Source organism: Trichophyton verrucosum (assembly GCF_000151505.1).
Source record: "Trichophyton verrucosum HKI 0517 chromosome Unknown contig00702_1.f1.exp, whole genome shotgun sequence".
In the NCBI taxonomy this organism is placed as follows: domain Eukaryota; kingdom Fungi; phylum Ascomycota; class Eurotiomycetes; order Onygenales; family Arthrodermataceae; genus Trichophyton; species Trichophyton verrucosum.
Window position 1 is genome coordinate 81,610 of NW_003315273.1, and position 25,644 is coordinate 107,253.

General features: G+C 51.7%; 10 protein-coding genes across 10 annotated transcripts; 5 read left to right on the forward strand and 5 right to left on the reverse strand.

The window, feature by feature from the left end:
- Window positions 1-888: 888 nt before the first annotated feature.
- TRV_06431 (uncharacterized protein) lies at window positions 889-3,243 on the reverse strand (the record flags this gene model as incomplete). Its single annotated transcript, XM_003019511.1, has 4 exons — window positions 889-1,920; window positions 1,970-2,805; window positions 2,880-3,047; window positions 3,111-3,243. The coding sequence occupies 4 exons, from the start codon at window positions 3,241-3,243 to the stop codon at window positions 889-891; spliced, it is 2,169 nt and encodes a 722-aa protein (XP_003019557.1).
- A 323-nt stretch (window positions 3,244-3,566) lies between these two features.
- TRV_06432 (uncharacterized protein) lies at window positions 3,567-7,454 on the forward strand (the record flags this gene model as incomplete). The annotated part of the gene is made up of 3 exons (XM_003019512.1): window positions 3,567-3,723; window positions 3,796-6,443; window positions 6,507-7,454. 3 exons carry the CDS (start codon window positions 3,567-3,569, stop codon window positions 7,452-7,454), a joined length of 3,753 nt encoding a protein of 1,250 aa, XP_003019558.1.
- A 423-nt stretch (window positions 7,455-7,877) lies between these two features.
- On the forward strand, window positions 7,878-10,154 carry TRV_06433 (uncharacterized protein; the record flags this gene model as incomplete). The annotated part of the gene is made up of 1 exon (XM_003019513.1): window positions 7,878-10,154. One exon carries the CDS (start codon window positions 7,878-7,880, stop codon window positions 10,152-10,154), a length of 2,277 nt encoding a protein of 758 aa, XP_003019559.1.
- Window positions 10,155-10,336: 182 nt separating this feature from the next.
- On the reverse strand, window positions 10,337-11,995 carry TRV_06434 (uncharacterized protein; the record flags this gene model as incomplete). The annotated part of the gene is made up of 2 exons (XM_003019514.1): window positions 10,337-11,785; window positions 11,861-11,995. 2 exons carry the CDS (start codon window positions 11,993-11,995, stop codon window positions 10,337-10,339), a joined length of 1,584 nt encoding a protein of 527 aa, XP_003019560.1.
- A 763-nt stretch (window positions 11,996-12,758) lies between these two features.
- TRV_06435 (uncharacterized protein) lies at window positions 12,759-15,688 on the forward strand (the record flags this gene model as incomplete). Its single annotated transcript, XM_003019515.1, has 8 exons — window positions 12,759-12,831; window positions 12,954-13,124; window positions 13,261-13,461; window positions 13,522-13,886; window positions 13,950-14,307; window positions 14,339-14,607; window positions 14,639-15,453; window positions 15,544-15,688. The coding sequence occupies 8 exons, from the start codon at window positions 12,759-12,761 to the stop codon at window positions 15,686-15,688; spliced, it is 2,397 nt and encodes a 798-aa protein (XP_003019561.1).
- A 348-nt stretch (window positions 15,689-16,036) lies between these two features.
- On the reverse strand, window positions 16,037-16,354 carry TRV_06436 (uncharacterized protein; the record flags this gene model as incomplete). The annotated part of the gene is made up of 1 exon (XM_003019516.1): window positions 16,037-16,354. One exon carries the CDS (start codon window positions 16,352-16,354, stop codon window positions 16,037-16,039), a length of 318 nt encoding a protein of 105 aa, XP_003019562.1.
- A 1,406-nt stretch (window positions 16,355-17,760) lies between these two features.
- TRV_06437 (uncharacterized protein) lies at window positions 17,761-19,735 on the forward strand (the record flags this gene model as incomplete). Its single annotated transcript, XM_003019517.1, has 2 exons — window positions 17,761-18,487; window positions 18,549-19,735. 2 exons carry the CDS (start codon window positions 17,761-17,763, stop codon window positions 19,733-19,735), a joined length of 1,914 nt encoding a protein of 637 aa, XP_003019563.1.
- A 484-nt stretch (window positions 19,736-20,219) lies between these two features.
- TRV_06438 (catechol dioxygenase, putative) lies at window positions 20,220-21,233 on the forward strand (the record flags this gene model as incomplete). Its single annotated transcript, XM_003019518.1, has 2 exons — window positions 20,220-20,817; window positions 21,001-21,233. The coding sequence occupies 2 exons, from the start codon at window positions 20,220-20,222 to the stop codon at window positions 21,231-21,233; spliced, it is 831 nt and encodes a 276-aa protein (XP_003019564.1).
- Window positions 21,234-21,660: 427 nt separating this feature from the next.
- TRV_06439 (uncharacterized protein) lies at window positions 21,661-22,574 on the reverse strand (the record flags this gene model as incomplete). Its single annotated transcript, XM_003019519.1, has 4 exons — window positions 21,661-21,807; window positions 21,871-22,058; window positions 22,220-22,415; window positions 22,440-22,574. 4 exons carry the CDS (start codon window positions 22,572-22,574, stop codon window positions 21,661-21,663), a joined length of 666 nt encoding a protein of 221 aa, XP_003019565.1.
- A 704-nt stretch (window positions 22,575-23,278) lies between these two features.
- Window positions 23,279-24,638, reverse strand: TRV_06440 (dehydrogenase, putative; the record flags this gene model as incomplete). The annotated part of the gene is made up of 5 exons (XM_003019520.1): window positions 23,279-23,605; window positions 23,756-24,037; window positions 24,147-24,229; window positions 24,300-24,416; window positions 24,500-24,638. 5 exons carry the CDS (start codon window positions 24,636-24,638, stop codon window positions 23,279-23,281), a joined length of 948 nt encoding a protein of 315 aa, XP_003019566.1.
- Window positions 24,639-25,644: the final 1,006 nt, after the last annotated feature.

The window sequence follows — 25,644 nt, forward strand, 5'->3', positions numbered from 1 at the left end:
GCCATCGACTTCAACGTTCAGCATTTCAGTTTTGCTCTCAGGGTTGCAATGCACTGTGGTAGGCCACTTGACTCGTTCCTTATCTAGCTGTGAATCGCCACAGTTATCGTCCGTTAACTAGCTGGCTAGACTCAGCTAACCCCTTACAATTCTATACCCTGGAAATGGCATTGACTTCCCGCCAGTTATTTCCATTTCCAGACAGTGCCGCACCCTTGCTACCTATTTCCCTGCATTGAATGCCCCGTATGTCTTTGCAGCGTCCTAGCCAGTTCGAGAAATTAACCACTGTCCACCAAGGTTATACTGCCCTCCTGGAGACCCTGTAATTTATCTCTTTTAGGAATTATACTCCGTCAGGGGCGTCGGCTCGTACGCGAGACACTCACATGCATGCCACAGCATACAGCTATGCGTATGCATGAAATTCGCAGCAACATGCCCGTTGGCTTCCGCTGAGTTAGTTACCCGGGCTACCCGTCCGTCATGCGTGATTCTCAAACGTTGCCACATGTCCAAGCAACGAATATACGCCGTTGAAATAGGGTCATCACGTTCGAAACGATACGATATGCATGACATGGGTAAATCATAAGGCTATGGTTGGCGCGTACATAAGACAACGATCAACTCAGAGTAGATCATACATTGACTACATTGGCTAGCATACATCACTTGAATACTGGTAGACAGACTCTTCAACTATATCCAGGCAGAGGCGTGATGGCACCTGAAGGGGAAAATCTGAAGACCTAACGACGAGTACATATTGGTTAAAGAAGAATCAACTCCGTCTATACATAAAGAAATATCAAGCCTCACACAGACGGATACGAAAATCCCCGCGAAATAACTTATCAAACACATATGGTTTCAAAGAAAGACTAGTTAGCCAAGGGGGCCATCTTCCGCTCCGTTGAGATTTTGGCCCGTGCCATGGTCTAGCATGATGCCAGCATGCTTCTCGATCCCTGTAGTGCTCATAGAATACAGCATTATGATTAAGAAGATGTGCAAAGCAAAGCAGTATGCTGCGAATAGATTTCTGCTTGTCCTGTTGGCAAGCACCATCCTGGTAATTGAGAAAATGATCCGCTCTGGCACACTCATGCGCTTATATGCACGAGCAGACTCACGGCCTCTAAAGGCTGCGAACGGTGATATCTGAGCCTCGTACGCTGACTGGTATCTATCAAGTGACAGGCCAGATGGGGTATCAGGATCCACTTGGATTGCCGTCGCGTTCGGCCTGTTTGAATACGGTGTTGCAGTCGAGGAGGTCGATGCTTGACCCCTATTATATGTTGACACATACCGGGTCTTCTCGTAAAGACTAAGATTATCTTTCTGTAACGATGCGACTTCTGCCCGCAGAGATTTGACGATACCATATGTCTTTGAAAGCTCTTCTTCTAGCTCGCTGTTCTTCTGCTTGAAGCGATCACGCTGTGCTTGAACCATTGGAAGAATGCCAGAGCCACCCCCAACAGGCTCACCTGCCCGAATTGCTTCCATAGTGGTAGGAGACATGGAATTATCGAAGCCGGAGATAATGGAGGAGGTAGGGGATACCCGCCCTCTACGGGAGCCGTGAGGGTACCTTGATACATATGTTCCTGCTACTGACATGGCGGAGGAGTTGGTTGCTTCACGCTGGATGTGAAGAAGGTCATTCTCCAGTTTAGTAGCCAACTTCCTTGATTTTTCTAATTCCGAATTGGTTCGTGAGAGTTCTTCTCGAAGGGCTCCTAGTTGGCCTTCTAGGTCTTGATGAGATACTCGCAAGATCGTGAGCTCATTGGATAGTTTCTTGTTGCGTGCAAGAAGCAATTGTTCTAAGTTATTCTCCTTGGAGTTTGATGGTTTGGAATCGTCAACAGAGGTATCAGGTTCATCATCTCCAGTTGAAAATTCAATGGACTACCACAGTTAGTAAAGGAATTAGTATCTAGACTAGATGAAAGCATACCTTTATGACCTCCAACTCGCGCTTGATATCATCATAATCTGCAAATTTAGTAAGCTTTTCACGAAGTTCATCTCGCTCTCGCGTAATCTTGGAGCTAGTTCGTTCGCACTGGCGGAGTTTTCCTTCCCAGGTATTTTTCTCTGCATCCTTATCAAATCGAGCAGCCTCAAGCTTCCGCATTAACGAAGAATTCTCAGTTTGCAATCGCAGGTATTGGGGATCTTCCTCCACGGGGCGGGAGCTTTGTTCAGATTGACTCTGAGAAACTGCTTGGGCAAGCTCGAGACTAAGTTGCTCATTGCGAGCCTCCACTTCGGCTAGACGGATGCTGGTTCTCTCTAAATCTGAAGCGACTATTTCGAGCTCAGCTGCTGTTGCCGCACTGCGCGTGTCACCTTCAGTATTCTCGCTGCGGTCCAGCCGCTGCGAGACTTCGTAGCTCGCTTTAAGCTCTTTAAGCAAACGGTCATGGTTTTCAGTCTTTTCTTCGAATGCCTTCTCCTTTGCTTCCCAGTTGCTCGTCTTTTCCGCCAATGCAGCTTTCCAAGAGGCTTCAACTTCCTGGATCTTCTTATCCTGGTTTTCTTCTAGTTTTAGTCGTGTAGCACGTTCTTCAGCTAGTCGTTTCTCGGTCTCCTCGAGCTGATATGTTAGACGGTTGACACTGTTCTGCAAAAAGTCCTTCTCAGCATTCAACTTGGGGACGGTATCTTCGGATAGAACTAGAGAGTCGATCGAGGCTTCGAGAAGCGGATAAGGGTCCGGAGCTTCAGATAACGCAGTATATAACTGTAGAAACGAAGAGGAGGCAACCTTCCCTTGGTTTGTGAGGAGATCTATAAAAGCCTGATATGCTTTTAAGGTTGTCAGCGAAAAGATCCCCTGTTCCATCATAGCTATAAATACACACATTTCAGCAGCCCCTTATACTCCGACAGTTTGGAGGCATCATCAAGCTTCCTGAAATCCTTTGTCTTTTGCGCTAGATCTTTCCTCTGGACGAGGGAGTCTCTCTGGTGTGACACGATGTCAGAGGCGGTCGTATCGTGTTTGGCAATCAGGTTTGCAAGATCAATTCCTACACAAAGACATAGTTAGCAGCCCACTCGTTAAATCCTTTTATTAAAGGAAAAAAACACACCTCGCCATACTGCAATAGCTCGCTGGAACTTGTTCTCCTCCTGAACCTGCTCAGGTGTCTTGTTAGTCTCTGCGCTGCGGCCATTCTCAGTAGCCTGTGAAGTTGCACTCTCAGACGCAATCAACGGATCCATCTTCTCTCTATATCTGGAATGATAATCCTGATCTATCCTGCATAACAACAAAAGAGGCGTTGCCAGGAAGAATAGGTCTTCGCCAACTGCATGTCTGCCTCCGTGTCAACTTGCGAAGCTCCAGAAGAACGTTGGTCGCTTACGTAAGCTGCAGCCTCTCCACGCCGTAACTTAGAAGAAGCTTCGGGACGGGGATGCAACAACAGGCAGCAGAAAACAGACAACAAACGACAACAGACAAGAGAGGCTGGCTTGGAGCACCGTTTGGGCGTGAGTCTCTGGGGCAGAGCATGCCTTGAGATGCGCGAAGTTGAGCCAGTATTATGGGATCTGATGGTGACATCGATCCGCGCCGGAAACGGAGGCGCATCAGCCCTCCAGAGACAGGTCCCTATGTGCTGCGGCCGCTACTCGAAGATGTCCCGGTGCAGGCGGAAGATGGGGAGGGACAGGCACATATAACCTGTGTGGAATACTGGAGTACGCATTGCCTTTCTTGTGCCATTTGATTGCTTCAGAACGTCTTTGTTCTAACAACTGGCTTGTGAACAGATGAGAATCTATACGTTGGCACCTCCGCAGGCGAAATATTACACTTTGTCTCTCTTCCATCTGAGTCAGAGCTCGAAGCTGGCAAACCCTCATTCATATTAGCTTCAAGACAGCCCATTACATCGTCGGCTCGTACCGCTACTTCCTGCGGAATACAGCAGATTCTAGTACTTGCTACGGCCAGCAAGGCCTGCGTCCTTTGCAATGGATCCGTCTTCTTCTACTCTTTGCCAGAGCTCAGCCCTGCTTATGGGACAACAAAGGTGTCCAACTGTAACTGGATTGGTGGTCTTGACCTTGACGAACTAGATGCCGAGGGTGGGGAGGAAGCTTCGGACCCTATCATCATGCTGGGAATGCAGGACAAGATAATGCTCGTGAAGATTGGGGGAGGCCCGCGAAGAGTGAGGAATATTGAATTTCCTGGGTGCCTGACTGCAAACCGAAGGGGTACCATAGCGTGTGTAGCAGACTCCCGTTCCTATGCGTTGCTCGAGGTTGAGCATCGTCAGAAGATACCTTTATTCCCAATCTCCTCAAACGATGAGTATGACGAATTTAAAGTAGAGGATATACCACCTAGGAGCGAAAGCCCTGCACGGGACAAATTGCCAGTTGCTTCAAACGGGAATTCTGGGGTAAAAACCCATGGACGAAGCACTAGTTTGAATGCTATAGCCGCCAGCTCAGAGCTGCGTCAACAGAGCACACAAGCTGACGTCTCAGGAACATCTACCCCTGACTCTCTCGCGGAAGGCAAACTACCGAAACCAACTAGCTCCCATGATAGGCGATTATCAATTCCAAGCAGGTCTCCGTCAGCCGCTCCAGGCGATGGACTTGGTCAGAAGCCACTCCCGCCAACCCCGAGTCCAACTCCAAAGAAACCAACCTCAATGTTGAAACCGCACATTGTATCACCTACACCTTCTGAGTTTCTGCTGGTTACAGGGACGGATGCTTCGAATCCTGCGGTTGGTATGTTTGTCAACCTCGAAGGTGAAACTGCAGAACGTGGAACTATTGAATTTCAGACGTATCCCGATGCTATCGTGCTTGACAATGGAGATGAAGACCCAAACTCCCACCCAAGCGGCGATGATGCCGATGGGTACGTTTTGGCAGTGGTAAATGCAGCTATTGATACGGAGGCTGATGGAGAAGTTACGGAAGAAAAGTGTTTAGAGGTGCAAAGATGGGACGTGAATCCCGGGGAGGGAGGGAGACAACGTTCCCTAATAAATATTTCGCTTGAACCACCCGTGTCTGGGCCTGTTGGAGTTGCTCGGACAGTCAGCTCGAACAAGATAAATTTTGCAGATGTCGGGGAGCTTCTACAGGTTGTCCGGCTCAAGGTGCCAGACCTACGAACGCCTGGATCGATGACGCCGCAAAAGAACAATGATCCGAGGACAGAGGCATCTATAGAGCAGCTGCAAAAGGAAAAAGAGCTATTTGAAAACGACTCCGACAGCTCTAAACAGGTCAAATTGCGGCGTGGGTGGGAAGCAGAACGGAATGCAGAAGAATTGGCATTTGCAAAAACACTGGGTTATGTGAAAAGTAACGTCATGCTGTGGGAGGGAAACCAGATATGGCGTGTACTCCGTAACCCGTTGGCATTACAACTGGAAAATGCCCTTATGCTCACTCAAGAGATACAGGACGCGAAGACTTGCCGGATTGCTGACAAGGGCGCGATAATAGACATGATGGCAAGACTTGATTCGATTTTACCCAGAACAGCCCCTGAGTCTCTCGGGTTGAATTATGTTAAACGAAAGGCAAGTCTGTTGCTTTTTGGGGACCTCATTGCAACAAATCCCGAATATCAAACCCCAAGTGCAATTAAATCTGTGGAGGATGTGTTGATTGCCGGAGAGCTAGACCCTCGCATCATCCTCCTCTTTACACCATTGCTTAGAGAAGAGATCCTGCAAGGGCCACAGGGGATTTGGATTTGTGCCGGGCTTACCAAGGTTGTTGATACCCTTTTGGAAGTGTCCAAGGACCAAGATGGGACGATCAAGTTCAACTTTACAGAGCCAATCCTACGGATGCTCGTCAGATACTTGACTTCCTGGCACCGGAAGAGAGGATACGGAAGTGTGACCGATGATACATATGTGTTTGACAGTGTGGATTCTGCACTTCTTCGTCTCCTACTTCATCTTGATGCAACGCACAATGAGGCAATGAACGGAAAGACAGTGGCGTCTGATCTCCGGCAAGAACTTAACAAGCTGGTTGATAACTGGAAGGGAAATTTCACCCGTGCAGTCGAGCTACTAGAATTGTACCAGCGGCTGTTTGTCTTGAGCCGTCTATATCAGAGCCGCAAAATGTCCGGCCATGTTCTGAGGACATGGCGCCGGACTATCGAAGGAGAGAAGGATGTTGGTGGTGAGATGACCATTCCGGCAGTCGAGCTCCAAGTACGGAAGTATTTGGTGAAAATAAGAGATCCAAACCTGGTTGAGGAGTATGGGCTCTGGCTCGCGGCGAGGAACCCCAAGCTTGGAATCCAGGTATTCTCGGATGATAGCAGCAGAGTCCAGTTTGATCCGCCACAGGTAATTCGAATATTGAAAGATCGTGCTCCTGGCGCTGTACAAGTCTACCTTGAGCACCTTGTCTTTACCAAAAATGTGTGTATTCACTGAAGTGTTTATTTCAAACTTATTCTTGACCGTTACTAACTTGCCTACCAGATCACACGATACGCCGACGACCTGATATCTTATTATCTTGACACCGTTATCTCCGTTCTAGAAACATCACCTGAAGCGAGGGCTTCCCTTACCGAATCATACTCTACCTACCGTGCTCTCCGACCTCCAAAGCCCTCGTACCTAAGCTTCATTACTGAAAACGCACCTCCAGAGCCGTGGTGGCAATCCCGTCTCCGACTGCTACAACTTCTTGGAGGAGCTGCCAGAAGCCAGTTTACCTCCGCAGCATCTCTCCCCTCAGATCTACCTTACTCCATCTCTGCAGTACTCGAACGAATCGAGCCGTTCAAAAACGAGCTAGTGTCTGAATGTATTATTCTCGGCGGCCGCCAGGGACGGCACGATGACGCCCTCCACCTTTTAACCCACGGCCTCGGCGATTATGACTCCGCAATCCGATACTGTCTCTTTGAAGGATCAGGCGCCTCCGCATCTCACAGCATGTTTTCCCGGAAGTTTTCCCCCTCTGAGGGGCAAAAACAGCTTTTTGCGGGGCTCCTCCGGGAATTCCTTCATATCGCCGATCCTTCAGAACGTACCGAGCGAACGGGAGACCTGCTGGCCCGATTCGCTCCGCTCTTCGATGTGCGTGAAGTACTTGACCTGGTCCCTGACGAATGGAGCGTGGATGCTCTCAGCGAATACTTTGCCCGGGCTTTGCGTGACCTTACATCGGAATCTCGAAACGCAAAGGTCCAGCGTGCCCTTAGTGCCGGACTTAACCTCAAGGTTTGTGCCGACTTCATCAAGGAGTCGGAGAAGATCGGCGGATGGATTGAAGATGCTGGCGAGGTCAAGTCTTTGAAAGGAGGTAGAGATAGCACCGCAGAGTCAGAGCCCCAGGCTGAGGGAGCTGCTAAAAACAATCAATCACCTAACGAGGCCGGCACCCAGATACGGCCAGACGACACCCTGAAGATATCTTGACATATTATTATCTCACATGCTTTTTCTTTCTCCTTTATCTCTTTTGATTTACAGTGTGCTTAGCCCAAGGGATTGTGTCTATATATCAAGCAGAGCGTCTAGATTCGCTAGTTAACTAGTTTCTAACGGCGTCATGTTTGCCATTATTATGATAAAACCTGCCTCCCTTTCAGTGTATCCGGCTTCAAGAGGTCCATCCATGTCCAAGACTCGCCGAGACGGCTGGGATCGAGATCCTTCAGGCCTATAACTCCCGGCAGTTGATGCCCGGAAGAGTTAGATGATTACTAGCCTTGTAATTTAGGCACAGGGCGTCATTTCGACCAGTATATATAGTTAGCATTGAGTATCCTAACTATACGCCAGATCTAACTTCACAGCGTCTTTCACTACACTTAGATCTTGTCTATCCAGCTGTCCAAGATGGCTCAGGCTCGCCGTTCCATCTATCACAACCCAAATGCGAAGCAGTTCAGGCTTGACCGCGAGGTGGCGGGCGCAGAGAAGCAATTCCATCAATCTCTACCATCATACGAACCAAGCCCACTCGTCTCTCTAGACAGGCTTGCAAAGGAGATCGGAGTGTCCAAGGTCTTCATCAAGGATGAGAGCAGCCGCCTAGGTCTCCCGTCGTTCAAGATCCTGGGTGCTTCATGGGCTACCTACCTGGCTGTGTCGTCACATCTAAAGCTGTCCAGCCCCTCTCTAGATGAGCTCTCCCGTGCCGCCGCCAGTGCTCGTATCAAACTGCTGGCTGCGACCGATGGCAACCATGGACGGGCCGTTGGCCGAATGGCGAAGATACTGGGGATATCCTCTGAGATCTTCGTTGGCAAGAATCTGGACCAACACACTCGGGACCTGATAGCCGGTGAAGGGGCGACGGTCACCGTTGTCGAGGGAGACTATGACGATGCGATCTCTGCTTCTGCGAAAAAGGCAGATGAATACCCTAATTTCATTTTGGTTCAGGATACTGCTTTTGAGGGCTACGAGAAGATCCCTGCCTGGATTGTCGATGGCTACTCTACGATGTTGACTGAAATTGACGACCAACTGCAGGATCAAGGGTTGAAAGCTACGGTTATAGTGTCGCCCGCTGGCGTGGGATCCCTCTGCCAGGCTGTGGTGTCTCACTGCAAGACTAATGGAAAGGAAATGTCAGTTCTTACTGTCGAGCCGGATGTTGCTGCTTGTCTGCACAAGAGTTTGAAGGCCGGAAAGATGACGCAGGTCAAGGTATCAAAGACGATAATGAGCGGAATGGAATGCGGAACTGTCTCGTCTATTGCATGGCCAATACTGCAGTCCGGAGTCGATGCCAGCGTGACTATCTCTGACTACGAGGCTCATCAGGGAGTTCAGTACCTAAGCTCAAAGGGGGTTAATGTTGGACCTTGCGGTGCTGCTGGTCTATCTGGTCTACGACATGTTGCAAAGACAAACCCATCCTGTATCGGTCTGACTTCCGATTCTGTTGTTGTTATTCTCGGGACAGAAGGAAGTCGTCCGTATAATACACCCAGGGACGTTTCTTCAGATGATTGTGTTGAATTAACCCAAACTTTGACTCAGATCAACTCCTCTAATCCATCTGAGACGAACCCTAGTGGTGTTGGAGAAGGTGAGATAGCGGACTATATCACTGCCTGGCTAGAGCATCGAGACCTGGAAGCTCATCGGCTAGAGGGTACTCCTGGTAGGCCCTCGGTGATAGGTGTCCTTCGAGGCAGTGGCGGAGGTAAATCCCTGATGATGAATGGCCATATCGACACCGTTACGCTGGACAGCTATTCATCTGGGCTTGACCCCCTTTCAGGAGAGCTAGCAGTATCCTCTGCCGGACGCAAGAGGGTGGTAGGACGTGGAACGCTAGACATGAAGGCTGGCATTGCAGCTTCAATGGCTGCCCTGGCAATGGCCAAAACATCTTCCCCTCCACCCCGAGGAGACGTCATATTAGCAGCCGTTGCAGACGAAGAGTACTCGTCCATTGGCACCAAGGAGATACTCAAAGCGGGCTGGCGTGCCGATGGAGCTATCGTGGTCGAACCAACGCTAGAAATGATCGCCCATGCACACAAGGGGATGACGTGGCTGGAAATAGAGATATTGGGCGTTGCTGCCCATGGATCCAGGCCTGACGACGGGGTAGATGCAATTCTACTCTCGGGATACTTCCTAACAGCCCTGAAAGAATACGAATCCAGCTTGCCGGAGGATAGTGATTTAGGCAGAGCGTCTCTACACGCCAGTTTGATCAAGGGCGGGATTGAACCGAACAGTTACCCTGCCTCATGCAAGATGACAATTGAATTCAGGACGATCCCTGTTCAAACTAAAGAGGGCATATTGGCTGATGTTAATGATATCCTGGCCAAGATCAAGAAGCGAGTCGTTGGGTTCAAGTACCGGCCTCCGCAGGTCGTCGCGCACAAAGCTCCATTTGAGATTGCGAAGGATCATCCCTTTACGCGGTGTGTGTATAATGCTACCGGCAAGGTATATGGAAATCCCTGTGTGTTCCAGGCCCTGGATCCCTGGACAGATGCAGCTTTGCTTCATGATGCAGGAATTCCGTCAATTGTATTCGGCCAGTCTGGCGCTGGCTTGCATTCAGAGTATGAGTGGGTTGATGTTGAGAGCATCCAGAGGACAGAGGGCGTGATATCTGCGCTTATCCAGGATTTCTGCGGCTAATCTAGCAAATTTGAGGAAACAAAAAGGCACATTTGTGACAATGACGGAATGAGAGATGATAATAATGCATTAAGTATTCGATGTTGTATTCACATTTCCCTGACAACTCCAGAGTAACCACCTGGACCGCATATTGTCTCTATTATGATAAAAGTGAGCCCAGTAACCGTTATACCAACCCATTACTCGTCATCTTCGTCCTCGTCCTCTTCATCGTCCTCGATACTCTCAACGAGAAGGTTAACTCCTCGGCCGATTCGCTCCCTTACCGTCCCTCCAGCTTCAAGTTCATATACAGCACGAGGCATAGGCGAGACAAGACGGAACCCATACTTATGTTCGAAGTTTTCTGGCTCTGTAACTTCCGATGGGCTATTTTCGTCTTCCTTGTTGGCATTGTCCTCCTCACTTGGGTGTAGTACGTCGTAGCATTCAACGAACGCGTAGACTTCCTCTATATCAGCATCACCAGAGAAGCGTCGTATGACCCTATCTCCCGAAGTCAAGCGAAGGCTGATACGGATCGCATCCTTGTTGTCTGCAGATGGCTCTGCAGGTATAGATTGTGCTCTCCATTTCTTCCACTGCTGGAGGTCCTTGTAATGCTTCTCGGCAGCGGCCTGCTGCTCCCTGGCCTCCCGCTCCTGACGCTCACGCTCGGCCTCAGCCTCACGTCGCTGTCTTGCTCGTTCTCTATCTTGGGCTAGGGAACGTTCATAAGCAGAGTCCTGTTCCTGGCGCAGCGTCCGTGACGCCTGTTGCTCTGCTCTCGTGGAACGGACGCGGTCGAGAGAGGCCTTGTGCTGATTTGTAGCAGCACGGAGCTTCTCAAGGAACTCGGAAGGAGAGGTGAGGCCTGGAATCCTACCTATGATCGACATGGCGGTGGATGAGACGTTGGGGGTATGAGCAATGGCTACTGCAAAGGGAAACTTTGTGCATTTGAGCGAGTTGGCCACCTGGTATGATTCAGAGTCATGGACGTTTCCACCCCAGAGAAGCACATTGTTTGAAGGGTCGTTTATGTATGTAACCACCTCCGGGGAGAGCAGGGTGTCCCGCACCCAGACGTCGGTGTCATCATGTTCCGGAGAGAGTAGAACGACTAGAAGAAACTTGAGATCCTTGTGGGACTTCTCAAGAGCCATGTTATATCCGTTTTCAAGAAACGGTAGTGAGTGAGGCCCATATTCTTCCTCAAACTCCCGAATGAACCGGGCTGCTGTATCCTTTGGAGCAAGAGCTCTTCTCCCCTGAGAAGACTTATTAATTCTCGACATCGCCGAGCTGGAGAAGGTATTTAATAGGCGAGGTAGGAAGGGGAGTAATGTTCCGAATAGGCGGAGGGAGCCAGAGAGCAGCCTATATATTAGATTAAATGGAGTAAACAGGAGAGCTAGTAGAAACGGCGGCCGGAATGGAGGGGTATCGTTCGGCTGAGACGTTATCCGGGGGGCTGGATCGGCCTGTCGTATGGCTGATAGTATGTTCGAGCTCGAGTACAGGTCCGAAGCCATGAGGTTCTCTCGAGTCTGCGGTATAGGAGGCGGTACCCCGGAAGAATCCATGGCTGCTCGAGCTTCCTCGACGGGATCTGGAGCTTCCCCATCGAAGAATCTGGTTATAGCAATCTATATCACCCATCAGTATATCGTCTGTTAGTGTGCCCCCGTCTCTGCTCGGGCAGCAAAAAGGTGTCAGCCTACCTGGACGTTCCATTCTGAGCGCCTGAGCAGCGGAATAGCAGCCTCTCGGTCCTGGCCCGTCACAGCCAGATATGTCTGCAGCGTATTCTCCTGGTTTGTCGAGAGCTGGGCGCCCTCTCCATCGTCTCCGGACATGTTATCTCGAGGTGGTCGAGCTGCTCATCCGCCACTGCTCGTGTGCTTTATTCCCTGGCTGTAAGCAGGCGACAAGACAGCTGTGAGTCCCGTACTCTGGGATGTTCTAGACACCGAAGTAGCTCTCAGCGGTGACTAGCAAGGCCAAGTAACTCTTCCTAGACTCTGCCAGCGCTCGTCTTCGTCCTCGCTGCGCCGCTTCAGCTGCTCTTCTGACGTCTTCGCCTTCGACTTTGACTTATGATGAAATCCAAAAAAGCTCCCAAAAGCCACGGTTCGCATGTATCGTAAGGCTGTTGCGTAATATAACAGACACGTGACTAGTATCCAGCGAGTACCGATGTAATGGTACGGTATATGTCATTACATAAGCGATGGGAAAAAGGAAAAAGGAACATCTCGAACTTCTCGCAGCGAAAGCGAGCGATATCAAAGTCGAAGCAGCACGCCGAAACGGACGCCAGAAGACCGGAGTCGCTCTCTGCTCGCCGTGTGTGTCGGTGCCCTGTCCGCCGCCGACGTCTGATACTGCCTGGGCCGGTCTGCATCCGGAACATTGGCGCAGTGCCTGGAGTTAAAGACGTCAGTGACTGTTTCGCCGCTCTCCCGCGCCCGCGCCAGCCAGCGCCCACACCCCCCCAAGCAGCTTAAAGGAATGCGCGGAGTCGCCCATCGATCTCTCGTCTACGATCTGCTACCCCCCAGCCAAAGCCGATGGGGCCTCTCTCGCGCTGACTTGCGTGTGCTGTGATCTGTGGAGGAAATGGCATCAATAGCGAAACCGGGACTCGAGGACGGGAGACGTACCAATGGCTCTCCAAAGCTGAAAGGGCGCGGTAAGCTGCAGCGACGAAGCAACACCCCTTACCCTTCCTCTCCTCCTCCGCATATTCGTTTCGTTTGTTATTATAATAAAGAGCAGCTTGTCTAATCTCGTCTGTTGTGACTGACCGATCAGTGGTAGAAAACGCAAAGGATACGCTCTGCCGCAATGTGACGATCTATGGCAGGTGTCGATATGAGGATAAAGGTGTGCAACTCGACCGTCTTCGTTCACTTGCAAGACAACAGACCAGCCCAGCTCAGCCCGACCCCAACTCACAAACCCTCCCCCTGAAAGCCACGATGGGTTTCTAACCATGCGTTTAGGATGCGCGTTTAACCATGACCCGCAGAAGGTGAATGCGGCGCAACATGAAAGGTTGGGAGAGATGAATATTCAATGATTCTATGCGTTTTCTTAATGCATTTTTTCTGAAGCTCAGATAGCTCATGTCTGGCCTCCAGTAGCAGTGGTGCCGGCGTCAAGCAGAAACGGTTGAATGTTGAGTCGCCCAGTTTCACTCCCTCGACCACGCCGAACAACGGCACAGCTCCGACCTCAGCAGTCACGGCGAAGAAGCCGGCTACGCTGTCTCCAAAGGCTGCCGGTGCAGCGCCCTTTCTTCCCAAGGGGTCACTCTCACGTACGTCAAAGCTTAGGCATATGTAAAGAGAGAAGTAGACTGACTGTTGACCGCTTTCAGGTGCAAACTCGGGAATATCACAGCTACGTCAGGAGACCGGGACTCCGGAATGGGGTTTGACGGATGTACCTGACTTTGTGCCACAGCGGTTTGATACTGTGGTATGTTGCCTATTTCAATTCCAGCTTATAATCGGGACGGGGCCGTTTACTAAGGTACTAATTGCGCAGGACTCGATGCAGGCCACCAACAACGGTGTCCTGGCCACTGGGAATGCATATGACCCCTTTGTCTCGACGACGACTCCGCTAGCCACTGCCGGAGCGGTTGTCACACACCCGCTTCAACCGAACCCTTACGCTCACGACCACACCGGCATCGGTCCCACCTCATATTTCACCGCCCAAAGTACCTTTCAGCAACCAGTACGTGAAACACACTTCTTCTTCTTCTTACTCAGTAAATTGTAGTGCTGATGGAGAAATTAGGCACAATATCATCTCTATGCCCCGATTGGACCTCATAACCAAAACATTCTTGGATATCAGCGGAATGTACATGACTTATTTATCCCGAATGACTTTAGAGAAGAGCTGCAAAAGAAGGCAGCCGCAACACTACAAACCCTTCCTAGTACGTTTATAAACTGTTATATTTTATTCAGAGTTTGTTTTACTGACTGCTGGTTAGACTCCCAACTACCTACTCAAATCGACCACTTTCACTCTCTTGTGCCGCTTGACGTAACGCATCAGAAGAATGCTACTATCTTCGGCTACCCTAGCTGGGTATATAAGGCACAGTCAAGTAAAGACGGCAACTACTATGTGCTTCGAAGGCTGGAGGGTATGTTATATATACGTTAATCTACTGATAGAAGAGTCCAAAGCTAACTTCTTCAAAAGGCTTCCGGTTAACAAACGAAAAGGCAATCAGATGCGTGCAGGCATGGAAAAGGGTCATCTCTGCCAGCGTGGTGACGGTGCACGATGCCTTTACCAACCGCAGCTTCCAGGACAGCTCCCTGATCTTCGTGACGGACTACCACCCGCTGTCCAAGACGCTGGCCGAGCAGCACCTGGAAAGCCCCACGCGGTACCAGAACCGGCACGCGAGCACGCATGTAACAGAGCCTGTGCTCTGGGGGTACGTGACACAGATCGCATCGGCCCTAAAGGCCATCCACAGCGCCGGGCTGGCCGCACGGGTGATCGACGCCAGCAAAATACTGCTGACGGGCAAAAATCGCATCCGCCTTAACGCCTGTGCCATCCTGGACGTGGTGCAGCACGACACCCAGCGGTCCATTGCGGACCTTCAAAGCAACGACATGGTCAGCTTCGGCCAGCTAATACTCACACTTGGAGCGAGCTCGTTAGCGCACAACCCTACCAAGGCGCTAGAGCACTTCTCCCGCGCCTACAGCGCACAACTGTACAACTCGGTGTTGTGGCTGCTAGGCGCCGGCCCATCCAAGGAACCCCAAGGCCAACTCCAACCCGCCAACCAGAGCCAGAACCCCAACGCAAATGCAAACCCGAATGCGAACCAGGGCTCCGACCGGACCATCGACGTGTTCATCACCGGCATCTCGACGCAGCTTATCTCGACCTTTGACTCATCCCTGCACGTCGACGACGAGCTAACGCACGATCTTAGCCGGGAACTCGAAAACGCGCGGCTAGTCCGGCTGCTGACCAAGCTCAACTTCATCACCGAGCGGCCCGAATACGACCACGACCGGCACTGGTCCGAGAACGGCGAGCGGTACTTCCTGAAGCTGTTTCGGGACTACGTGTTTCACCAGGTGGACAGCCAGAATGCACCCGTGGTCGACCTGGGCCATGTGCTGACGTGTCTGAACAAGCTTGACGCGGGAAGCGAGGAGAAAGTGACGCTGATCAGCCGGGACGAGCAGAGCTGTTTTGTAGTTAGCTACAAGGAGCTGAAGAAGGGCGTTGAGATGTCCTTTCAGGCCTTGATGAAGAGGAGGTAAGGAGACTACCTAGAAAACTTTTTTTTTAAAAAAAGGTATCTAAAAGGTATACTACAAGAACGGTTGGTTGGTAGGTAGAGAGAAAGAGAAGAGTGGGTGGATGGATGGATGGCAGTTGGGATATGGCAATTGTTTGTTTTATATATATCTGACCCGCCCGGAACCGATCTAGCCTTTGACTCTGCTAGTGCTTATATCAAGAATGAATCAACTACATATCAATACCATTGAATGCAGTAGATGCAACGACTTTAGATTAACTATAGGTGATGAAAGGTAGTAAGTAGTAGTACTACTTCTTTTATTCGTCTTCCTGCTGCACGAAAGGGTTGGCAATCTCCTCGCTCCCGTCCGCGGGCGAGAGCAGCACCAACAACGTCCCCCTCGCCACGATCAGCCCCAGCGAGCGAGTCGTTACATTATCATTATCATCTACCCCAGCCAGTCAGCAAACATACTCAAAAATAGAAACAGGTACTTCTTTAAAATGTAAATGTACTGCCTTACCCCGCATGGTCTCCTTGACATCATCCAGCACGAGGTTCATGAGCTGATCATACCCCTTCAACACGCCGGTAACTAAAAGCACCAGTCAGCATTCGCACATCCACAGTGGAAAGAAAAAAACACAGTCTCACCCTCTCTGCCACCGTTGAACTTGACGTTGACTTCCTTGTCCATGTACTTGGTCAGGTCAAGGATGTTCTCCTTCTTGGGCTTCTCCTGCTGCTGCTGGCCCTGTCCGTCTCGCTGCTGGCCCCCGTCTCTCTGTCCGTCCCGCTGGCTCTGGCCATGGCCTCCCCGGTGCTGGCCCTGGTGACGCCCCCGTCCGTCCCCGCGGCCTCCTCCGCCCCGACCGCGAGACTGTCCTCCTCTAAAAGAGCCTCGTTCAGACATGGTATTGTGGTATTTTTTTTGGTATTATTTATTGTTTTTTTTCTTTTTGGTATGTTGTTTTCTTTTTTGTGAATTGTGTGAATATGTTGGTATGTGTGGGGGGTATCAGCTTGTGTATGGACAGTCCAAGAGTCAAGATGTAAGAGTCGGTATCCTCCTCGGGCAAGGTCGTTATGGCCTGAGTTGAGGCTGGCTGTCTTTATTCTCTTCTTGTCTTTGCTCTATAACTAACTTCCTTCCTTCTTTTGGCCGTCGACTTTCTTGACGTCGAAGCTGACTTGCTGACTAAGTGGACGTTAATATCACGTGATAAAGACTTAGTAAGCAGCAAGAGTCTACGGAAGCCGTTGAGAATCGAGCATACCGACAGAGCGACTACAGAGCGACTACAGAGTCTACAGTGAGTACAGATTACAGACCACAGAGTGATATTACTGTTGGACTACTTTAGACTGCTTCACTCTCAGCAGGGCTGCCTGACTGCACCACCACCACCACCACCACCACCATCGCCCTGCATCTGCTGTACTGCGTATGACTTCAGGGTGTTCCATCAGAGGTACCTCGCGGTACTTCCCTTTCCAGCCACTTTCTGCCGCCGCTTTAAGTCCCTCCGAGGTTCCTCCCATCACATGACATCACGTGTCTCCGCCCCTGCTCTCGGGCGGAAAGGCGGATTCCGCTGGAGCCGCAAAGGCAAAAGTAGAGGCAGAGGCAGAGAGGCAGAGCCACATAGTAGAGATAGAGCGAGGCAGAGGCGGCCGGCGAGGTTGAAAGGCGACGGCGAGGTCGAGACGGGCGAGCAGAAAAAGCAACGAGGAGGACCGGGGAGGACGGCAGAGCAGCAGCAGAGGGACGAGGGACGAGGGACAAGGGACGGCCAGCGAGGACAGACAGCCAGACAGCCAGACGGGATCTCGCCTGGGTAGCCGTGGTGCACAGCCGGGCGGCCCATCCATCCATCCCTCCATCGGCCGCATCTCCTCTGGCTGGCTTGCTGGCTTGCTTCCAATGCTTGCGTAGGCCGCACATCCTGCGTCTCCTCTCCTCGCTGCAGGCCCGCGGACGACTGCGTGTGTGTGTGAGCGAGGTGCGAGTGTGAGTGTGAGTGTGTGTGCGGCTCGTTGCTTTTTCCTGCGTGCGTCGGCCTCCTCGTTAGGCTGATACCGACGGTCTTCTCTTCTCTTCTTCTTGCTCTCTCTCTCTGGCTCTGGACTGACTCCCGCCCTCCCTTTTTGCCTTTTTGCTCTTTTCTGCCGCTCCTCCCGTGCTCCGGCCTCACCTCTTCTACTTCTACTCTCCCACGACTCCCACGACTCAGACTCTCACCACTCTCACCACTCTCAAGACTCTCACGACTATCGACATGAACATAGAGGCTCGCAGCTAACGGTCGCAAGCGGATGATGGACCCCAAACGCCCTCGCTCGCCGTGCGGCGGCAGCACCTCCGACCACCCTGCGAAACAGCCCAAGACCACACACCCTACTAACCCTCACCCTCCCCTTCACCAGCACCACCAGCCTCACCAGCAACCTCACCCTCACCAGCACCTCCAGATCAACTACCTCGCCCGCCAGTACTCCGACACCCTCCCGCTCGTCTCCACGGACGACACCCTGCCCGCCATCCTCCGCTGGATAGGCGAGTACGACGGCGTGCTGCACCGCCACGAGTCCATCGCCGGCAACCTGGGTGCCTGTCCGCTCGGCCCCATCCTCGTCAAGCGCTTCGAACGGCTCTTTGACGGGCCTCCGCGCGTCATCAGGTCGGCCTCTGCGTCGGCCAGCGGTGGTGGTGGTGGTGCTGGTAATGCTGGAGGTGCTGGTGGTGCGGCCGGCGATACAACAGCTAAAGAAACCACCGTCTCGTGGCTGGACATCGTCGAGTTCGCAAAGGAGTTCCCGGACAAGTTCACCCTCGAAAAGGCCCGGAGTGGCTCGCGGGTCTGCCAGCTGGACATCAAGCATGCCCGCGTCGAGATCTCCGAGGAGGACTATGTCCTGATTGCGTCTGGCATGCCGCAGAAGATGATCCCGCCGCAGCCCATCAGCGAGGACGAGGAGAAGGAGCTGGGTGCCCTCGAGATACTCGAGAAGAACCTGGTGTACATCATCCAGCTTGCCGATCAGGGTAGGTCTCTCTCCTTTAGACTTTGCCTTATATACATACCCTTTGTACTAACAGTTTGTAGTATCGGCTAGGGCTAGACAGCTCAATCACCGGCTGAAAAACCGACGCAACGCCATCGTCTCCAGGCGGGAAAACGACGCCTCTCTCGCTCTCTCGCAGACCCGCGCCATCAGCCCCTGGAAGGACAGCACCACTCCTAACGGCCATGGACAGTCTCGCACCGCATCCCCTCCCGGCTTCGTCGCTGTCAACTCCCGCCAGGACCCTTCCTCCTACCACGACGAACCAGCGCAGTTTGCCTTCTCCCAGCCCATCTCAGACAACGTCACCATCATCAACGGGACCTCTATCAAGGGCGCATCCCCCAGTACCCGCGCGGAGCTCATGAAGAAGTTCTTCACCACCTCCGACAGACGCATGCACCAGCAGAAACAGCAGCAGCAGCAGACCGACCACCACCCAGACTCAGACCAGCAGTCCTCCTCCTCGCCGTTCCCGGGACAGGCCAACTCCCCGATCCCTCCCGTACCCATTCCAGGCACCCCTTCTTCCTTACTCCCGCATCCAAAGCCAACTCCCTCTCATGACCGCGACGAGACGGCGCCCTTCAAGGCTGCCATGGTCGCCCGCATGGAAGACCTAGCCAGAGGAGAACGTATCCTGCCACCCTGTGATAGATGTAGAAGACTGAACATGCACTGTCTTAAGAACCTGACCGCGTGCATGGGCTGCACAAAGAAACATGCCAAGTGCTCCTGGCGCGACGTCAAGGCGGAAGAACTACAAAAGGACCACCGCAAGGACCGCGCAGCCAGCCAGGATGCTGCCACTACCACCACTACTACTACCACCACTACTACCCGCGAAAAGGACAGAGATGCTAGTGAAGATGTCTCGGCCTCTACCTCTGCCCCCGATGATAGAGGCAAGAACAGTCCCGCTAGACCTGCCACTACCACCGCTACAACTACTATAACCACAAATACCACCAACGGCACCACAAACAGTGGTAGAAATAGCCAGAGACATGATAGGAACGCCAGCACAAGACTAGATGATGACTCTAGTGATGTCCTTGCACAAGCTATCATGGACACCTTTGACCACCACAGACAACGCACTGCTGAGCGCGAGAGGACCCAGCAACAGCAACAACAAGAGCAGCAGCAGCAGCAGCAGAGAGAAAAAGATAGAGACAGAGAAAAGAACCGCGAGAGAGGGACTAGCCATGTTGTTGAGGCTCGATAATCTTATACCACACCCACTTGACATCTCATCTGCCTATTACTCCTTATCTACTTGTTTGGTCACATTTATTTCCCCTTTTTTTCCACCTTATAGCGAGAGCGTTTACGATGTACGGTGTACTTGATTGGTTTTTCTAGCTTCTCATCCATTTTTCAGCTTCAGCTTCAGCTCAGCTTCAGTTTCAGGTTCAGTTTCAGCTTCTTGTGAATACATTTCTCTGCTCATACACTCAAACTCAAGCCCTCCTCATACCTCATACTATAGCCGGCCTATGCACCACAGCTTCTCAAATGCTAGAAAGGATCATATCCCTGTCTCTTCCTCCGGCATCTCATCACTAATCACTGCGGGGTCAACTGCATACCCGGAGACGTTGTACAGGCTGTCTCTAAGGGGTCATAGATATATTAACCAGCAACATCTAACATCTAACATCTAACCATCTACCAACTACCACAACCACAACCACAACCAAATAGTAACCATGTCAGACCTCTCAGTAGACAACATCACCGCGCACACCACCCAGACCAACTCAAGCTGCCCCGACCCTCGAACCCGCTACATCTTCGAGCGGCTAATCACCCACCTTCACGACTTCGCTCGCGAAACCCGCCTGTCCACCCCCGAATGGACCGCAGCAATCACCTTCCTCACCCAGACCGGCCAGAAATGCACCGACACCCGCCAGGAATTCATCCTCCTATCAGACATCATCGGCCTCTCCTCTCTGCTCGACTCCATAGACCATCCATCCCCGCCCGGCACAACCCAGGGAACTCTCCTGGGCCCATTCCACACACACGACGCACAACACCTCCCCGCCGGAGCAGCAATATCCCACGACACCTCAGGGAAGCCCCTATTCGTCCTGTGTACCGTGCGAGCAACGGATGGAACACCCCTTAAGGACGTGCAGGTGGACATATGGCACGCTGACTCCACGGGACTGTATGACGTGCAGTATCCCCAGCGAGACACACCCGAGGGGAGAGCCGTGCTTCATTCCGATGCGAGCGGCAGGTTCTGGTTCAGTGCCATTCAGCCTGTTCCTTACCCGGTGCCGGACGATGGGCCAGTAGGTAAGTTGTTGACCACCCTGGGCCGACACCAGTGGAGGCCAGCGCATATGCATTTCATTCTGGCCGCGGATGGGTATGAGAGGCTCGTTACGTAGGTTCTTCTCCGATTTTCCTTATGGTGGCCCTGACTTACTTACCGTGGTAGAACGCTTTACCCGCGCAACGACCCGTATGAAAAGTCAGATGCGGTGTTCGGTGTCAAGAGCTCGCTGGTAGTCGATTATGGCGTCGTAGACGAAGCCATGGGCGCGGAGTACGGTGTTCCTGCAGGCATGGCGCTGCTCAGACATGAGTTCGTGCTAGCTACCGTGGCCCAGGCGCGGGAGGAGCGAGATCGTAACTCCATCGAGGCATTGAGGAAGCTGGGCCGCAACGTCAAGATCGTAGATGGATTGCCTGTTCCTGACGTTGATTAGAGGGGAGAAGGGATTAGTGTTACTTGGGGTTAAGAGCAAAATGAACTGAAGTGTGCTGGACAAAATGAAGATCGGAACCGACGCCTTTCATTAATTGTAACAAGTCTGCATTTAGTGAGGTAAGTATCAGTTCGGGCCCTGAATGAAGAAGAAGGGGAACAGGCCGGAACCCAGGCCCAGGCTGGCTTTTTAAAAAAAGACAAAAAAAAAACAGCAAAAATGACACATGAGTGATTTCCTCCCCTCCTGCTCTGCCCGTGAGTGAGTTCGTGCCCGTTTCCTTCTCCTCCATGCAAGCCATTGTCAAACAGTCAGATCGGTTGCATAGACCAATTGGTTCATGTGTCTCGACCGACGACTGACGTTCGTTCGTTCGTTCCTTTTTTATTCATTTGGTGTTTGTTCCGATTCTCCTCCTTCGTCTCGTTTATGCGGTGATGGCCTGGCGGGTTCGGACGCCACGTTGTCTCGACGAGAGTCTGGTGGCGGACACTGCGGTGCTCTTCTGGACAACTTCCTCGCCCTCGGTCAGGATCATCTCAACGTGGCATGGGCACGACATGTAGGGGTTGATCTATATCCGTTAGTCAAATTGAGGTTACTCGCCATTGGCGTGGATGATGAACATGCTACGTACACGACCGTGGGCACGGTAGGTTCGTCGTCTTTGCTTGGGAGCCTGGTTGACCTGGATGTGCTTGACGATGAGGTTGCCGGTGTCGAGGCCCTTGGTGTCGGCGTTGGCCTCGGCGTTCTTCAGCAGGGAGAGGAGGAACTGTGCCGACTTGACGGGCCAGCGAGCTCTGCTGACACCGGATTGCTTGCCTATCACATAACATGTCAGCCATATATCCCCGTACACCCTTGACATGGCCAATATCTTCAAAAGTAGTCCTCCTCCTCGTTGTCTTCAAAGTTCCCCCGCCATTCGCGCAATCGAGAATTTCCCCCATAAACAGTGATATCGAGTAAAAAGGGCTACTCACCCTGAGCACATCGTCCGGTACCGCCAGCATATCGTCGCATGGGAACAGCCTCCTTGTGTCCGATAACGTTCTCGAGGAAAGTCACAGCACGCTGCAACTTGAGTCCGTTGATGGCCTGGGCGGTCTCACGGGTGTTCTTGAAGCTGGTGCGAAGATAGGAGCCACGGGCGCTGGCGCTCTTCGCGCTGGAGGCGGGCTGGATAGCGTAACGGACCTATACGTTGAGATAAAAAGCACCCGTCAGCTCGTCGTCCATGTTCTCTGTCTTTTTCCCCCAGATCTCCGTCATCGCAAGCAAGGCTTCACGGGGCAGCGTCAACAGGGGCAGGCGATTCTCAGGCGGCAGACGTACCATCTTGACGAAGGACTGTGGGAGGGCGAGCGGTGGTTGGTGATGGTGTCGTTGGTTCTGCGTCGTCGTCTTCGTCGTCGTCGCTCTTTTTTTTTGTTGTTGCGACTTTTCGTTGCGTGAAAACGCAGTAAGCGAGCTTAGTCAGCGGGTAAAGCGCGAAGCCCTAAGTTGCCCGCTTTGGGATTAGCCAAGTTTAAGGTTGAGCCTTGTTAGTCAGCACCCGGCTTAGTCAGTTATTTCCATCTTAGTCATTATTTACTAATGAATTACATAAGCAATCTTCTGGAAAAGGAAAAAACAAACATCGCAACACCGAAAAGAAACAAAATAATCAAACATTCGACGTGATCAACGATGCGGAACGGGCCATTCATGGGAAGCATTAAGTATCTTATCATATTATCAGGCGTGGTGGGCAGTTTTAAGTACAAACAACAATCTGCTAACGTTCACTGAAGCCGCCTTGCCGTCGCCCGCCGGTGCCATCGCTTGAACTACCACCAATCTGCACGCCATTCTATTATTGCTCAGGTATCACTATGTGCCAAGCTCAAAAGAAAAGGAAAACCCCTTTGCTTTTCACAGAAATCTGAAAGGCAGAGAAAAGAAAAGACGAGAAAAGAGACAGAGAAGAAAAAAGAGAAAAGAAGAGAAGAGAATGAAACCAAAGACCGAGAATGTTCCTATCTTTCCCATGATTTCCCGGCCTAGATGTGTCCATGGAATACGTGTCCGTTGTGACCGTTGCGTCCATTATTCTGTCGTCCATTTGTGCCGTTGTTGTTGCCATTGCAATTGCTGATGCCGGTGCCGGCCTGGCTCTTCCATGCATCTCGCTGCTCCGGAATAGGCGTGATCAATTTCCCCGATTGGAGACACGATCGCAGATTTTCGAGGACCAGCAGTTCCATTTCCTTCTGGGTCTCGTATGTTGCGGTTCCGATGTGAGGGAGCAGCATCACCTTGGGGTTATCCAGCAGCTCTGGTTCGATGCACGGCTCGTTCTCGTATACGTCGAGCCCAGCCGAACTCACCTGTTGCTCGCTCAGTTAGCAACAAAGGCCTGGTTTTTTTTTAGGTTCGTTTGAGATTTTAAGACTGGCTGCATCACATTCCTCTCTTCGGACGCGACCCCTTATTTTTTTTTTTTTTTTTACTTTCTTTTGATCCTGGGGTTTCCTTACCTTTCCAGATTTCAAAGCGGAGACGAGCGCTTTTTCGTCAATCAGCGCCCCTCGCGCAGTGTTCACAATCACCGCGCCATCCTTCATTTTTGCAAACTCCCGATGGGAGATGATGTGACGGGTGGTTGCATTGAGCGAGAGATTGAGGCTGAGTACGTCAGACTGGGCCAGTAGCTGGTCGAAGGAGACGTAGTATGCTCCTTCTTCCAGGGCTGGGGAAAGGCGATTTCGGTTATGGTAGATAACCCTCATGCCAAATACTTTGGCTCGGCGCGATACTTCCTACGTATTCCAAAACAGACCGTCTCTGTCAGTTGATCCTTGAGCTGTGGTGTTTAAACTTCTCAACAGCAAGGGGCGGGGGCGCTGAAGAGAAATGGAGCACACATACCCTGCCAATGCCACCCATTCCCAAGATACCAAGCACCTTCATCTGGGGATCATGGCCTAATTTGGTCTTTCCCTGCCATTGACCTGGAGACTGTTAGCAGACCGCCTGATTAGTTATAATAGGCAGGTGGGCAGGTGGCTGAACACCGCTTACCGGCCCGGATGGCGGATATCGGAACATATGCCTGTCTCAGAGCGCCAAGCATCAAAAACATTGTGATATCTGCAGTAGCATTGTTGACGGCAATTGGTGTGCTTGAGACGCGGATTCCTGTGTCTCGGTTAGTCGGGTTGTTCCGATAGCCGCTGATGGCAATCGCCAGCAGCAAAAACCCAAAACGCCAGGGAACTGACCTCGCTCTGAGCAGGCTGTGGTATCAATATTGTCATATCCGGCACCATTGTGGCAAATGTATGCTAATGAGTTGGGCAGAGCCTTGACAAGCTCTGCATCAAATGGCCCAGTTATCTGCCCAGAGAAACGTGATATCATTAGCAGGGGAAAAGAGTGAGGCAGAGAGTAAAAAAGAAAAAGAAAAAGAAAGAAAAAGAAAGCAGGGTGACCACGCTAGATCGATCTTGCATCGTCCCCCTGGTGTTCAGTGGCCCCCTTGTCTGGGTTATGGAGCAGATGCACCACGAGGAACACAGAGGCCAAAAAACAAGGGAAGGGGACGAAATACAGCATGCAGGGCAGCAGGGGGGATACACACAGCTGTCGACACGTTGGACCGATAAATGGCTATCACATCATCATATCTGCCATTTTTGCAGTTGGCCAGGAACTCCTGCCTCGATCCGGTTGGGAACTCCTATGTTGAAAGTTAGCTTATTTCCTCGGCTTTCCTGGGAATGTCAGCCAGAAGCTGGGAAATGGTGTTCCCACGGACCTTGAGGGTTGCCAGCTGCGAAAAATCCTGCCACTCCTTTCTGCAGTGTGCAATATCTCCGATCAGCAGGACTGACCTTCCTGGTGGCATGATCCCAGCCTGTCTAGAAGGAATGCTTGCAAGAGGCGAGACAAGAGAGGGAGAGCAAGTCCAGAACCGAGAGTCGAGCTCAAGGAAAAGTGATAATAACTGAGAGCAGACGACGGAACGGCTGAACGTGAGAATGGATAGCTAAATAAGGAAGGCTAATGCAAGCTGTGAGGGTTAGCAGGGGCGAAGCAACAATAACAAAAAAAAAGCTGAACCCGATGCGAGATTATGTAGGCCCGGAGGTTTGGGGAAGTGTCTCGACAGGGACGAGGATATCTGGGCCAGGGAGTGTAGCACTGGATCGCGATTCGCGGAGATTTATATGCACATGCAGAGGCCTTCAAGGGGAAGAGACGGTCTTTACTGCGGCAGCCGAAGGCAGGCCAGGAGAGTGATTGCGGGTGCAGGGCGGCTGTGAAGTGACTTTGGTAGATGTAGATAGATGTATAGAAAAGTGACCAGCACAGGGGGCGGGAACAGACGAGTTAATAAGAAAAGGAAAAAAAAAAAAAAAAAAAA